Source organism: Phyllobates terribilis, unplaced genomic scaffold (assembly GCF_046119375.1).
Source record: "Phyllobates terribilis strain yellow unplaced genomic scaffold, ASM4611937v1 Scaffold_65__1_contigs__length_7625178, whole genome shotgun sequence".
In the NCBI taxonomy this organism is placed as follows: Eukaryota; Metazoa; Chordata; class Amphibia; order Anura; family Dendrobatidae; genus Phyllobates; species Phyllobates terribilis.
This window is the reverse complement of record NW_027362825.1, coordinates 6,052,981-6,068,663: the sequence shown is the minus strand read 5'-3', so window position 1 is coordinate 6,068,663 and position 15,683 is coordinate 6,052,981. Positions and strand designations below refer to the sequence as shown.

The following is a 15,683-nucleotide window of genomic DNA, read 5'->3' as shown; positions in this document are numbered from 1 at the left end:
TTCACCACCCCGATGGGACTTAGCGAGTTCACCTGCATGCCGTTCGGACTCTGCAACGCACCAGGAACCTTCCAACGACTAATGGAGTGTTGTCTGGGCCACAGAAACTTCGCGACGGTCCTGTTGTACCTGGACGATGCCATCGTATATTCCAAGACGTATGAGGACCACCTGAAACACCTGGCGGAAGTGTTCGAAGCTCTGGCGAGTTACGGCCTAAAGGTGAAACCCTCATAAATGAGGAGGGCACCATCTAATAAACGGGATCTACCTGCAGCATCTCATGAACTAACAAGTGGAAAATTATTTTTGGGAAAGAGGAGATGCTAACTAATAGTGATCACCAAAATGATAAAGAAAAAAATAAATAAATAGTGATCAATAGCAATATCAATCTATGAAAATATATCAATTTATTAAATACAAATGTTTCCTGACACATATACATGTAGTAACAAACTAACAAACATATAAAACACCATAAAATAGTGGAAAAACACCTGGTACCCGGAGAGCAGGTCTTGAAGAGGAAGAGACGGCTCCACAAGTTGGACGACCAGTGGGAGAAGGACCCGTACACCGTACTGCCCTCAAGCCACGAGAACCCGAAGGTTTGTACCATCAGTAAAGACGGAGGGGAAACCACAGCCATTGTATCCCGGGACCACCTGAAGAAGTGTCCCGAACAACTGAGGAACCCTGAAGAGGAACAAGAAGACCATCGACCCGTAGAGGAAAGGGAAGATATGGTTAGTACTGTGCTCGGGGACTTCCCTCGGTCTTGGACTCAAGTCAATGGTGCAGTTGTGGTACCCGTACTCACCTTCCTCCAACCAGCATCCCAAGCACCTACGGAGCAACAGGTAGAGCTGGAAGAACAGCCGGTCCAGGAGGCAGAAGACCCCACACCCGCAGACCAGGAGGATCAACCCTCTGCTTGTAGTGAGCCTGCCATATCCCTAGTGAGCCAAACAGCCGGTAGACAGCTGCCCAGTTTACCCTTGACAGCTCCTACACCCTGTAGTTCAGGGCTAGACAGTCAGCTCCGTAGGTCCACTAGGGCCACTAGAGGCCAGTTACCCGCACGTTGGAGGATTTGAAGTGTATAAATTGTTTTATTTATGTTTACCTGTGTATTGTTGCTTGTGTATAATTTTGTGTTTCTAGTTATTTGTAGGAGTCCTTGGTGGATTTACCGGGAATCCTTTGTACATAGTTGGAGCGTAACCCAGGACGGACTAAAGACTGTTAAGGACTCGGGGCAGGACAAACCCCTACCTGGTTACGTCTCCCTGTTTTGGTGAAATGGACACCTTGCTTTTCTTCAAAGACTGCACCCGGTTACGGACATGCCGTGACCACCTTTATGTGTTTCTTCTTATTGTACTATTATTGTTGTTATATCTTGTTATGTTTTTCTAAAATATGTTTAGTCCCGGAGTACTAAATTTCACTAGGGGGGAATGTGGCACCCCAGGGGTCTGGTTTCCACAGTAATGTAATGTTATGTCTGAGAGCAGGTGGGAGGTCCTTTGGTCAGGGATCCTGTGCATGCCACACCTCCTGCCCAGTCTTGGGAGGGGAAGAACTTCCCCTATATAAACCCGGGGCTGAGGCAGGGTTAGGAGTCAAGGAGAGTAGAGATGAGAAACAGTCATAGGAAGAAACAGCAGAAGCTCAGTGGGAGCAATACTACTACGAGTCAGGGGCTGGCAGCTGCAGAGCTCGCCCTGACTGAGAAGCTTTCTTACCGGACCCGGCGTCCAAGGCTGTGGGGACTAACTCTTACCCAGCAGCAGAAGCCGACTGGCAGGGGATTTCAGGTCCTCAGGCCCAGAAACCCGAAGGCAAGGTCACACGCGTGGGACCAGCACCGCCATCGTGGAGCGGAAGCCATTAGAAGGCCCCGAGTCACCGGCCATACGGGTGAGCACCACACGGCACACTCAGGGACGTGGGCTACTTATATCCGCTTCTAGCAAGGTAGCCAGAAGAGTACAGTCAGTTTGGGAGGCCTACAACTCCGCCTGGCCAGGGGAGATCCCATCTGCTCAAGGACTGACCAGGCCCCGTTCGCTAGCAAGTACTCCGGGAGGGTCTATCGTTGTTACCAGTAAAGACCCTGAATTACACCGCACCGTCTCTGAGTGGTTCCTGCTACCCCCATCTTCCACGTCGGCTGCCCTGAGGCCATACCCCTCCCGCTGGGGGTTATACTATCACGCTGCACAATTCTACACCGGCCTCAGCGGTCTGCCCTGCAGCGGCAGCTCCATAGCTGCAAATCAACGGGTGGCGTAGTCGACACTCAAATAACACCTATCAAGACTGCCATACACTGAGTTTGACACCCTGGGCACGGACCGGGTCACCGCCACAAGGACTACTACCCCTATCCAGATCCGGCTCCGGGTTTCCCCTCAACACGGCCCAGGGGGCGCGTCATCTACGCCCTCACAATCGTAGATCATTACTCCCGGTTCCTAGTGGTGGTCCCGGTCAAGGACTTAACGGCTCAAACAGCAGCTAGAGCCTTCCAGCAGCACTTCTGCCGTCCACACGGGTACCCGGACCAAGTGTTGACAGACCAAGGACCAGCCTTCGAAGCGGAGGTCTTCCAGGAGTTCTGCAACCTGTATGGCTGCAAGAAGATAAGAACAACGCCCTATCACCCTCAAACCAATGGACTCTGCGAGAAGATGAACCAGGTGGTGATAGATCTGCTAAAAACATTGCCCCTGGAAGAACGCAGTCTGTGGCCTGAGAAACTGCCCGATCTGGTGGACCTGTATAACCACATCCCTGTAGGTTCCACCAACTGTACCTCGGCTTACCTAATGAGAGCAAGACCTGGTAAGCTGCCTATTGACCTGGATATGGGCGTCTTGACGCCTGAGGACACCTCGCCAGAGGCAGACTGGGATACAGAACGGCAGCAGCAGTATCCGAAAGTACAGGAGAGCATCGAGCGAAGTCTGTCTCAAGCTAGAGAAAGGCAAGAGAAGGCTTATAACCAGTATGCTCCCGCTGTTCCCCTGGTACCTGGAGAGCAGGTCTTGAAGAGGAAGAGGCGGCTCCACAAGTTGGACGACCAGTGGGAGAAGGACCCGTACACCGTACTGCCATCAAGCCATGAGAACCCAAAAATCTGCGTAATCGGTAAGGATGGAGGAGAAACCACAGCCATTGTCTCCAGAGACCACCTGAAGAAGTGTCCCGAGCAGCTGCAAAGCCCTGAGGAAGATCAAGAAAACCCTCAACCCGCAGAGGAAAGGGAAGAAATGATCAGTACCGTACTCGGAGACTTCCCCCGGTCTTGGACACAAGTAAACGGTGCTGTCGTGGTACCCGTCCTCACCTTTCTCCAGCCAGCCCCGCAAGTGCCTACAGAGGAACCGGTAGAGCTGGAAGAGCAGCCGGCCCAAGAGGCAGAAGAGTCCACACCAGCAGTACAGGAGGATCAACCCTCTGCTAGTAGTGAGCCTGCCGTGCCCCTAGTGAGCCAAAGAGTGCGCAGAAAGCTGCCCAGCTTGCCCATAACACCTCCTACACCCTGTAGTGCAGAACCAGTTAGTGAGCTCCGTAGGTCCACTAGAGTCACTAGAGGTCAGATGCCCGCTCGCTGGAGAATCTAAACCAATGCACTGTAAAGTTGACTGTTTATTGAAAAATGTTTATGGTTTATGTTTGTTGCCTGTTACTAATTATGTTTCTCAGTTACCCTGCAGATTTATTTGGACAAACAGGTTATGGACACTGGATAACCGGAACAGTTTTGTAGATAGTTGCACCTTGGTGCCTCTTGCGAAGACGGTCGCAGAAGAGAAAACCTGTCTGGCGTGGCCTACTTGCGGCCCAAAGTAGCTAGCTCTAGCCTTGCAGCCACGCCCAAGGACAACGCAAGGGGTTTGCTTTGGACAGGTCCCCTATTCTGTGCCAAAACTTCGCCTTGTTGGGTGACATGGACACCCCCTTTGCTTCATAAACTTCACCTTGGGTGATATGGACACCCGGTCACGGAAACGCCGTGACCTCTACAGACTAAAGCTTCTTGTAAATATGTTGTCTTGTTATTGTTATACCTTGTATTTATGTTTCTTCAAAAATGTGTTTAGTCCCGGAGTACTAAAATTTACTAGGGGGGAATGCGACACCCCAGGGGTCTGGTTGCCGCAGTAATAGAGATATTATGTCTGAGAGCAAGTGGGAGGTTTCTCTGGTCAGGATCCCTAAGCATGCAACACGGTCCGCCCAGACCTGGGAGGGGAGGAATCTGCCCTTTTAAACTGGGTCTGGGGTGGGATTAGAGCAGTCAGAGCCTGGAGAGGGAAAGGAAGAACTAGGAGCTCTGTAGGAGCAGTAGCAGAAGTCCAGGGGCTGGAGCTGAGCAGAGTTCGCCCTGGACGAAGATACTAAAGCCGGACACAGGGGTCCGAGGCTGTGGGGACTGATATACACCCAGCAGCAGAAACCAGCCGGCAGGGGATTCCAGGTCCTCTGGCCATAGAAGCCCAGAGGCTCAGTTACAAAGAAGGGACCAGCGCCCCCATCCAGGAGCGGAGGCTAACAGAAGGCCCCAAGTCACCAGCCATACGGGTGAGCACCACACGGTATACTCAGGGACGTGGGCTACTTGTAACCGCTGACAGCAAGGTAGCCAGGAAGAGTGCAGATTAACGGGGAGGCCTACAACTCCACCTGGCCAGGGGAACTCCTGCTTGCTCGCAGACTGACCAGGCCTCTTATACTAGCCAGTACTCCCGGGAGGGTCTGCCTTGTACCATCAGTAAAGACCCTGAACTGCACCTCACGTCTCTGTGATTCCTTGCCGCTCCTGCACCATTAGCACTGGGACCCTCACACCATCACTCCCATCATCTTCCACATTAGCTGCCCTGAGGCAATACTTCTCCCGTGGGGAGTCATCCCATACTCAGCTGCGCAAACAACATCAGCCTCAGCGGTCTGCAGCGCAGCGGCGGTCCCCACTGACCGCAATCCACGGGTGGCGTAGTCGGACACTTATTACCATACAAATAGACTGCCACTGGTTTGACCACCCTGGGCACGGACCGGGTCACCGCCACACGGAGACTACAACCCCCAGCATCTCAGCGATCCGGTTCCGGGTTCCCCTGCACAGCACAGGCCCAGGGGGCGCGTCAAAAAGTGTAGGGAAGGTTCCCGGGACAAATAGTGGCGGCTGGGGACTGAGTATGGAGACCTTGCTGCCGACGCAGCCATGAGGTAGTGGCCAGCTTCGGCCTCCTCCAAACTAAAAGGCCCCATTTCAAGTGCAAGCTAGCAGTATAGTATTGCAGCCTGCGGGTGGGTGGGTGGTTGGCTGCATATTTGCACTTGCATTGCAAGGAATGGGGGAAGTACAATTGAACACTGCCCTGGGACAAGGACTTGCACGGGGATAGTTGCAAGTCTGCATCTTCTGATGCGGCAAGGATCACTTCTGATGGGCACACTTTTAGTCAGTGACCTGGGAGTCAGAGATGCTTCCAGGGGTCTTCCCCATGCTGTTCCCATGTCTTTTCAGCACTGTATGCATGTGTCACACAGCACATGGCCAGATAAGGTTGTAAAATGTTAAAATGATATTTCCCGGTGAATGCATTTGTCACGGTTGAAAGCAATACAAAAGTGCAAAAACGCATAAAAAATGCTACTTGTGAACATAGCCCAAGGTGTGGAGGAGTATTTTTGTTTTTGGTTATTTATTTTACCTTATACACAAGTCTTTACCCTGGAAAGGAACTTACTTAACATATTTCACAGGAAAGCAGTTTCAGTTTCGTTTTTGAACGTTTTATTGTGAGCCCGTAAAAGTGGCTTAATACCTCTGACCATGTTGTTGACAGCAATGACCAGGGGGTCAGAAATGCTTCCTGGGGCGTACCCATGGTGTCCCCATGTCATTTTGGCACTTTTTAGGCTTTCTACAGACTGCCGGGGGTGCCGCCGCAAAAATGCTCAGGTCTCCCATAGACTAACATTGGGCTCATTGCTCGGGTTGAGCACCCGAGTATCACGGTGAGCTCGCCCCGAGCTTCGAGCACCCGAGCATTTTAGTGCTCGATCAACACTAATAATGATGTAAAGAGAGTCTTGAAACAAAAAATAACAAAACGAAAAAAACTATTTAAAACAATAAATGGAACACAGCAATCATTGAACATCCTAGGGCAAAACATTCTACTTTTCACCAAGGTTACCATCTGACCAGTATTTTTTTAAACTATTTGTTTTTTTCTTATACAATGAATTTTACTTATTTTTGTTATTATAAAAATAAAACAAATATTTAAATATTGCTGTTTTCTTGATGGCCATTAGCACACACACAATAGACTAATGGATTCATTTGCAGCTCACTTGTCAGCTTTGCTGTGTAGACTTGGACAGATTAAGCAGGGTAATCACATTATCTTTAGTAGAAGATGATTTCATGATAGCTCTGTTTTACTGCTGGAAGTCACGATAAGACAGGATAATAAAGGTAGTCGTATTTTGGGAAGTTATACTCCATTACGCTCCTTGACATTGACTGTCCTTCAGCAGTAACTGACTGACAAGCTGCTGTGTTTCCATTTATAGAAAGCCCAATGTGAGTGACGGGGAGAGGAGGATGCAATCCCATCATGAATACATCAGTTGTTTCTGTTTTTTTGTATCACCCCATACATAGGGCAGGATATTTTGATGATAAATCTTCTATAATATTCACGGCTGTGTGCATATACTGTATGGGTAGCATATATGACGATTGTTATTTTTTTATTTCACTAAGTATCTGTAAGACAAAGGTGTGGAAGTGGTTCAGGGACAAATCTTTTTCACATTTTTTTTTATGTGGATTTGTCAAATGAAATATCGTTTAAAACATCAATTTGTGAAATTCTATCAGACAAAACAAATGCAAATACGGTAATTAAAAAATTTCCAAGTCTCTTAAGTCTTGACTATCCCTGCAGATCTCCTCAATCTCATATTCCCCAGGTTGCTCCTTGATATTAATATATGGCTCACTAAGTACTATGAGCCTTACGAAACACAATGCCCATCAGAGCCTCATCCAGGCGCTTCCTAAGGATTCAGATATTATAACCTATTTCTCTGATGAGAAATTATAAATTATACTTGATCTGCTCACATTTCATATAAAGTACAGGATTGTGTCTTTGTCTGAAAAAACAATAGGATCCGTATATATCCAACTACAGCTCTATTTGGGTCATTTCCATCCTTGCCAGTCTAATGACTGATAGCAGGTCAGATAACCATCTTTAATACAGTGCTGAGATAAAGGCTCGGGCAGCTAGAGTACTATTGTTTTAATTTTTTTCTATCGCCAATACTCTGTCTCTGAGTTACTAAATGCTGTAGGTGTCGTGTCATTAGTACTTTGGTCAAGGAATGTCATTTATCACACAGGTTTTTACCATATGTCAAACTTCCCCTGTAGCAAGAAGCTGCTGATTGAAGAGTGTTGGGTGACAAAGTTATAAGTCAGTGAACCCTACGACAGATACTATGTGGGGTAAAATGTATTTATTTTGTTTACTTAAATACCACCATTAATTCCACAGCACTTCACTGACATTATCATCAATGTCTTCAATGGGGCTCACAATCTATGTTCCCTATCAGTATGCCTTTGGAGGGTGGAGGAAACCAACACAAGCGTGAACTCCCTCCTTGCGGATGTTGTTCTTGGGATTTGAACCCAAGGACAAAAAGAGCACAGCGCTTCAAAATCACAGTGCAGCCCAAGACAACCGGTCAGTCTTGCACATAGGAGATTAATGGGGCATGTATGGTATATATTATATGTTTTAAAATGATAGGAGTTGCAAAAGAAAAGCGGGGCAGAAGTCAATTAAAGTGATTGCTCATTCCACAGAAATGATGCTGAACTTCCAGTACCAGGGATGTATTTTGAAAAACTGTAGATTATAGCAATAGTAAAACTCGGCACTCAGTAGGATACGTGGCAATAGATATGACATTATTTACAATTTAACCAGTCCGGAGAAACATCTAATGATGTTTTGGTCCAATACGGACCTTCATCAGATAATTGCTGTGGTGATGTAGCAAGATATGTGAGTTGTGGAAATCATGGTATGCTGGATGAGATTCAACGGACTGTGTCAGCAGGAAAAGTATAGGAAAACAGCTCTGGAGTATTGTGGCTATCTCACTATCTATCACACAAAGGAAATAAACATGTATAACATAACGTGTACTTGCAATCATTTTCTGGGAGAAATACTTTATTTTCTGGAACAATTTCAAGGGTGCCCACGCTTTAGGCCATGACTGCATATATGATATTAAAAGAGGTAACTTTTAAATATTCAATTTTTGTTCATCTTCAAAGATTTTTGCTGGGAAGTAATGTTCTTTTAAGCATGGTGCCCTCACTGCTGCTGAGTCCCTCATCCTAGCCAGTGACAGAAGTTACAAGAGTTGACATCCCACCACCATAATATTGTGATATCTAGAATCAACCACCAAAATGTAGAATGTTGACCTTAATGGACTATCAGATTAACACCATGATATTTTTTTCATAGACTTTTTAATGGGATCTGAAAACAATACATCTATGGATGACTTTATTCTATTGGGGTTCTCCAAGGGACCAATGATCTATTCATTTTTAATTTCTATAGCTTACATTATGATTCTTATAACTAACTTGTCTGTGTTTAGTATCATCCAGGTAGACAGCCACCTCCAAACTCCAATGTATTTTTTCTTATGTAGCTTGTCCATCCTAGATGTGTGTTACTCTACGGTCACCCTTCCAGCTATGCTGGTAAATGCTGTAACCGGAAACAGGAGAATATCCTTTAGTGGATGCTTTATCCAGCTTTATTTCTTTATCTGTGTTGGAGGAACAGAAGGCCTTCTTCTGGCCGCCATGGCTTATGACCGATATATAGCCATATGTAACCGCCTACACTATATATTAATTATGAACAAAAGGTTCTGCTCCTTCATTGTGGCAGGATGTTGCCTCCTTGGTTTGATAAACTCCATGTTTCACACCTTTATGACTTTGAACCTAACATTTTGTGGACCTCGTCATATCAACAATTTCCTCTGTGATGTTCTTCCTATGTTGGAAGCTGCTTGTAGTGACATATATAGTAGTCAGATATTCATACGAGTAGACACAGTGGTGCTTGGAGTAACCACATTTTTAATTGTGATGAACTCTTATGTCAATGTCATTTCCACCATATTGAAAATCCACTCATCAGAGGGAAGACAGAAGGTCTTCTCCACATGTTCCTCCCACCTCATTGTCATCACAGTTTTTTACTTAACAGGTATTTTCTGCTACAATGGCCCAAAGTCTGGAGAATCTTTTACAGCCGTCCGAGCTTCAACTATTATCAACAGCATGCTGCCTCCATTGCTGAATCCTGTTATATATTGCTTGAGAAATAAAGAAGTGAAGAGAGCTTTAAAAAAAGCAATTACTGGAATTTAAAAATGGAAAGGAAGAAAGACATAAGACTTAAGAAGTTCAACTGTTGCATGTTACCCTAACTCCTCCAGCAGTAAAGAGACCTCCTTGAATCATCATTTTGTGTATTAAACATGCTATTGAGCCATAGAAGGAGGCAATTCCCATAGGATGGTTCCCCTCACTGCCACATGCCATTTATAGTGTAGGTACACTTTGGAACTGCAGCAATGCTTCTATGTGTTTTAGGTGCAGAAATGTCTCTTTTTGAAACATGTCCTGTAAATAAACACATGATAGAAAGCCGAAAAATATACAAAATATAAATTAATTTATTTAATGACATACTGTATATGCGAATATACAATAAAAGTATTTGTCCTCTTAGTGGTGCTGGATGAGTATCTGTATCTGTGTCCTCTTAGCAGTGTTGGATGAGTGTCTTTTCTGCCCTCTGATGAAGGTTTGCTATGAAACCCGCATATCGGTCTGACACTAATCCAGGAGGAAACATATAGTGCTTGGTATGTAGTCGTATATTCCTTGCTGTACAGAATTTACCACTTTGCTATCTTATAGATCTCTCTCTGCCCACATATAGATTTTTGCCCACGTAAAGGTTTCAGCATGGCCATTGTGTGTTTGTTACTACTTGATATTTATGAATATGAAAAGGATCAGCTGACCCAAATATGAAGAGTCAATGCAAGAAAACTTTCTGTGCGGCAAGAAAATCAATCCGAAAGGAAAGGGATTCCACAGCATCAGAGTCTTCAATAAAAAACACTCTTTATTGCAGAAATAGATTAAATGCGTGCATGAAATGACTAAGGCCACCTGTCTGAAATGCGTTTGCTACCTACTTTTGGCTCTGGAATTGTGACTTTTTAATCTATTTTTGCAGTAAAGAGTGTTTTTATTGAAGAATCTGAACCCTTGATATCTATTGTACATTATTTATGGCGATTTAACTTATAGAAAACTGGATTTTTCTTATTTTCATGGTATTTTTGTAACATTTGAGTGGTTTAACCACTTTCTGACTGAGCAATTTTCCATTTTTGCACTTTCGTTTTTTCCATCCCTTTTTCCCAGAGCCTTAACTTACTTTTTTCTTTCGAGATAGCTATATGAAAACTTGCTTTTTTTGCAAGACAAGTTGTAGTTTTGAATGACCACATACATTTAACCATTCAATATAATGAAAAATGTTAAAAAAAAATTATAAGAGCAGGGAAAGTGAGCAAAAAACGAAATTCCGCAATTGTTTTTTCGGCTTTGTTTTTACAACATTTACTGTGTGGTAAAAATGACCTGGCAATACGATTCTCCAGGTCAGTACAATTACAGCTATACCAGACTTGTATAGTTTATTTGTTTAGGTGGTGAAAAAAATGCAGAAATTTGTAAAAGTTTTTGTTTGTGTCGATATTTTATGAGAACTGTAATGTTTATATTTTGTATCAATGGAGGTGTGTGAGGGTGTATTTGATATTTTGATTGCTTCTTATTGCATTTTTTGCGTGATTGTGGCAATTAAAAAAACACAATTTTGGCGTTTCTTTTTTTCCTCATTACAGCGTTTACAGATCAAGTTAATTAATTTTGTATTTTGATATACTGGACTTTTATGGACTTTTATTTCTTACATTCTTTCTTTCTAATCTTATTTTTTTTTAATTACCATTAGTGATGACTGAGCACTAAAATGCTTGGGCGCTCATCTGTAGAGCAGGAAACCAGCTCCTGTTCCTCCTTCTCGTCTTCTTGCTCCTCCTCCTCATTATCACCCAATCCGCGTTGGGATGAGATGAGGATTGGCTGTGTGGCATCACCCTTTATGGTTCCTTGCTCCATCTCATCGTGCTCCTCCTGCAATGCCTCCTCTTTAATTGTGAGCAGCGAGCGTTTCAGTAGACAGAGAAGCGGGATGGTGAGGCTAATTATGGCATCATTGCCGCTCACCATCTTGGTGGAGTCCTCAAAGTTTTGGATGACGGCACAGATGAGTGACATCCATTCCCACTCATCATCTCTTATGTGCGGAGGCTAACTTGAATAACGACGGGCGTGTTGATACTGAACAACTGCCCTCTGCTGCTCACAAATCCTTCCCAATATCTGCAACATTGAGTTCCAATGCTTGGTGACTTCGCACACCAGTCGGTGAGCTGGAAGCTGCAAACACTGCTGAAGCACAGCGAGGGCAGCAGAAGCTGTAGGTGTCCTTCGAAAATGGGCACACATGCGGCGTACTTTGATAAGCAGCTCAGGCAGATCTGGGTAGGTTTTGAGAAACTGCTGAACCACTAGGTTGAGCAGATGGGCCAGGCATGGTACGTGTGCGAGTTTGGCTAACTTCAGAGTCGCCACCAGGTCCCGGCTATTGTCACACATGACCATGCCGCTGTAGGTTCAGGGGTGACAGCCACAGATCTGCCTGCTCTTTTATAGCTGTAACACGGGCAATTTAGATGCAGCGACACAGAAACACAGATCAGCCAATACAGAGTTAATAAACAGGGGAAGTTTATAATAACACGGTAAATCTCCACGCAGGGAGTATCAGGGGAAAAACAAGGGAAAAGCAGGTAAAAGTCTATCACTGACAGTTCACAGTTTAACTGGATGTAGCAGAGTTAAACCGGTTATAATCAACAGTTTTTTTTCACTTAGCTGACTCTCGCTCCTCACAAGGCAGATGCACGCTGATGCCGGTGTTGATTTTTCAGGCGTCCCCGCCCAAACAATGCTCTGTCTTCTGGCAGCAGCAGGCGGTCTCCGGTTTTACCCGCTGAGCCCCTAGTCCATAACACAGCATCTCACGTGCCCGGCTCCACCGACCCTGCGTCTCTTCTCTAGTCGGCCTGACTCCTCCGGTCCACTGCACTTGGCTCTTGCTCCCAGTCCTGGAGCCAGGGGCCTGGACCCTCTCACGCTGCTCTGCTGAGCCGGATCCAGCTCTGCTTTCCCGCGCAAAAAGTACTCATCTCTTCCTCCCTCTAGTCACACCAGGAGTCCCTCTGTCACCTGACCTCCCAGCTCTCTCTCTCGACACACCCCCTGCTTCTCTGTCACATGACTCCTCTGCTTGCAGTCTGTCTTCCCCCTGCAACAAGAGGTACGGCCCCGGCAGTTCCGGATTCCTTGTTCTGAAAGTACTTCCCCCTTACACTCCCGCTCTCCTTTAACTCGCCATTCCACGGGCGAGAGTTCCTTCATAAAACGTTCACATGCTTGGACTTCCTGGACGATACGGTACCATATGAATTGATCTTGTTCGTAATGGTGAGTAGGCACTCCTGCCGTTGTCCGTTCTGACCGGCGTAACTCAGTTTAACCGATGGGGGGTGCAGGGTCACTCGGATTTCCAATCTCCGCCTGCCCTGTGGCTTCAACCGATGTTGTTCCCTCGTCGCCTACACTGGGGGCTGCAGGTAATTGAGTGCTGGGGCTCGGAGGTAGAACCAACAACTCTTCTTCATCCACATCGTGGCTTGGTGCTGGTCCCTCTCTAGAAGCAGGTGACTCTTCTCCACCCCCGTCATCTTTAGACAGACAGGGTCGCAGCATACTACGATGAACCACTCTGGTAGGGGCTCCTTCAGCCCCCTCGTGTTGAACTTCATACACAGGTCCTTCACCCGCTCCTCGGGCCTCAGAGCTGTCCCTCGAAGAGGCAATGTCTCATGATGTTTGAGCTCCTGAAACTTTTGTTGTACCAACCGTTGGAGGGTCTGCAGTCGATGCCGATGTTCTCGGACCCAGGAAGACACCCCCGTCCGTGGGTAGTCCTCCTCGGGGTCCAGCTCTAACTCGGTGATCTCTCGCCCCTTTCGTCCGAACAGCAAGGTATAAGGAGTGAACCCCGTCGTACTATTCACTTGGTTGTTGTAGACCCACACCAGCTCGGCCACAAACTCAGGCCATCGTACCTTCCGATTTTCCTCCAACGTGCGGAGCATTTGGATCAGTGTCCGATTAAAGCGTCCACAGGCCCCATTTCCTTGAGGGTGGTAAGGAGTAGTCCGTGACTTCTCAATCTTGTACAACCGTTGCAGCTCTTCCATCACTCGGCCTTGGAAGCAGGTGCCTTGATCGGAATGAATCCTCTTTGGGCAGCCGTACACCCGAATGAAGTCTCGGCAGATGGCCTGCGCAGCTGACTCGGCAGTCTGGTCTCTGGTCGGGGTCACTACCGCAAACTTGGTGAAGTGGTCTGTCATTACCAGGCAATGTTCATACCCGAGATGCACCGGTCCAACAGTCAAATAGTCGATCATCAGCACCTCCAAGGGGGCAGAAGTCACAATAGTTTGTATGGGGACCCGCTGCTCCGGGGGCTTTACCAGCTCACAGCTCCGACATCTTCGACAAGTGTCTTCTATTGTTGCTCGCAGTCGGGGATGATACACCAGCCTCAGCAACCACTGAAATGTCTTCTCTGGTCCGAAGTGAGCCCCTCATTCATGAGCCTCCTTAGCCACTACCCCGACCAACTTCTCTGGGATCACCACTTGCCAGGTGGTCCCGAACTCTCGCAGTAGCTGCACCCGTCGGTACAGCAGCCCGTCTCGCAAACACAGTCTCTCCCATTATCCCAGCATTTTCAGTGCTCCCGAGGACAGGGTACTCCTCTCTTCTCGACTGGGGACTTGCCGCAAAGCCACCCATTGACGTAATTGAGCAACTTCTCTGTCAGTCTGTTGAAGTCGGATCCAGTCATCTCTTGGCCGTCCTAGCACTTGTTCTTCTGACGTCTCTCCTATCTGTCTCTGCGCCGCAGCCAGCGGTCCCACAAAACTTCGGAAGCTAGGGGTCTCATCCGCCTCCAAATCTTCATCGCGGTCATGATCAGGCCGTTCATATTTCACTCTGGAGAGGGCGTTGGTGTGAGTATTCTCTGCCTTAGGCTGGTAGGCGATCTTATACCGGTACCTGGCCATGCGGGCCACCCACCGCTGCTCCAGGGCCCCCAATTTCGCATTCTCCAGGTGGGCCAGCGGGTTGTTATCTGTTCTCACCAGTACTTCGGACCCGGACAAATACTCCGCAAACTTCTCGGTCATTGCCCAAACCAGAGCCAGCAACTCTAATTTGAAAGAGCTATAATTATCTGGGTTCCTCTCGGAGTCGTGACGGGAGCGGCTGGCGTATGCAATCACGCGCTCTTTCCCCTCCTGTACTTGGGATAACACGGCTCCCAGACCATGTAGGCTCCCATAAGTGTGGAGTATGAAGGGTGGGAGAAATCCGTGTGGCGCCCCTGGCGGTTTGACTGCCACAGAGATGCTGCACCTCTTTAATGGGGTGTGGTATCTCTCCTTCGAGGTAAGGATGGTGTAATCATCAGGACCCCACCTCTACATCCAACACCACACTTCTCCCACCAGGGGGGGGCCAATAGGCACCAGTGTGCTGCCCCAGCCGGGATAATGGGAGATTGGGGAACCAAAAGATAGGGGAAACCATGTAGTGGGTGAGGGTGGAGGATGCACATATAGGTTACACTAAATAATTCATATTTAATACACAGCCATCTTGGGCTTATGGTCTTTTGATTGTGATCTTCATCACTGAATGTGGCTTTCTGTGTGAACCTGCAGTTGATGGGGACACGGTCCTCGTACTCTGGCCTTGAGTCGAGGAGTGGGTTTGAGTTAACGGCTGTCTCAACCCGGTCAAGGTCCCTACCCAAGAATGCCTGGAGCTTAGGAGTCTAGCTCCACCGCAAAAGGATCCCAGGGGGATGCAGACGGAGCGGTGTATGCCCCCTGTCCTCGCTATTCTGGCCTAGTCAGAGAGATTCTGGCTGCAAGAGGGGTACCGGCCCCCGACACCTGACTTTGCTACTCTACGTCCTAGTCAGGGAAGCCCGGAAAGCTCAGTGGATCCCACCGGATAACGGACGGAGAGGAGTCGCCACCCGTACCCTTGTTCTGTGCGTAATCAGAGGGAGACCCGGCCTTTCTACACACACACGGACCGGAGAGGACTCAATTTGAAGTCTAGGAACACTCTGGTGTGGGGTCCTGACTAAGCACTTGAATTACTCGGAGGTTGTCGGACCCCCGGTCCTGGTGACCGCAGAGCCCCGTGAGGAGCAGGGAGAAGCTTTGCAGCTGCACGCTCTATCATGAGTAAAAACCCTGGAAGTCAACCCCTATAGCCTCCGGACTCTTTATTTCTGCAC

At 47.3% G+C, this 15,683-nt stretch overlaps 1 protein-coding gene across 1 annotated transcript; it reads left to right on the top strand.

The window, feature by feature from the left end:
* The first annotated feature begins 8,596 nt into the window (after positions 1-8,596).
* LOC141193173 (olfactory receptor 8B8-like) lies at positions 8,597-11,660 on the top strand. Its single transcript, XM_073662104.1, has 2 exons — positions 8,597-9,495; positions 11,594-11,660. Exons 1-2 carry the CDS (start codon positions 8,597-8,599, stop codon positions 11,658-11,660), a joined length of 966 nt encoding a protein of 321 aa, XP_073518205.1.
* The last annotated feature ends 4,023 nt before the right edge of the window (positions 11,661-15,683 follow it).

Bases quoted from the DNA above. Each gene is read 5' to 3' on its own strand.
- LOC141193173 (XM_073662104.1), top strand. From the start codon at position 8,597: ATGGGATCTGAAAACAATACATCTATGGATGACTTTATTCTATTGGGG. The intron at 9,496-11,593 runs AGCAATTACTGG...CCTCTGCTGCTC, and splicing joins GTGAAGAGAGCTTTAAAAAA to ACAAATCCTTCCCAATATCT.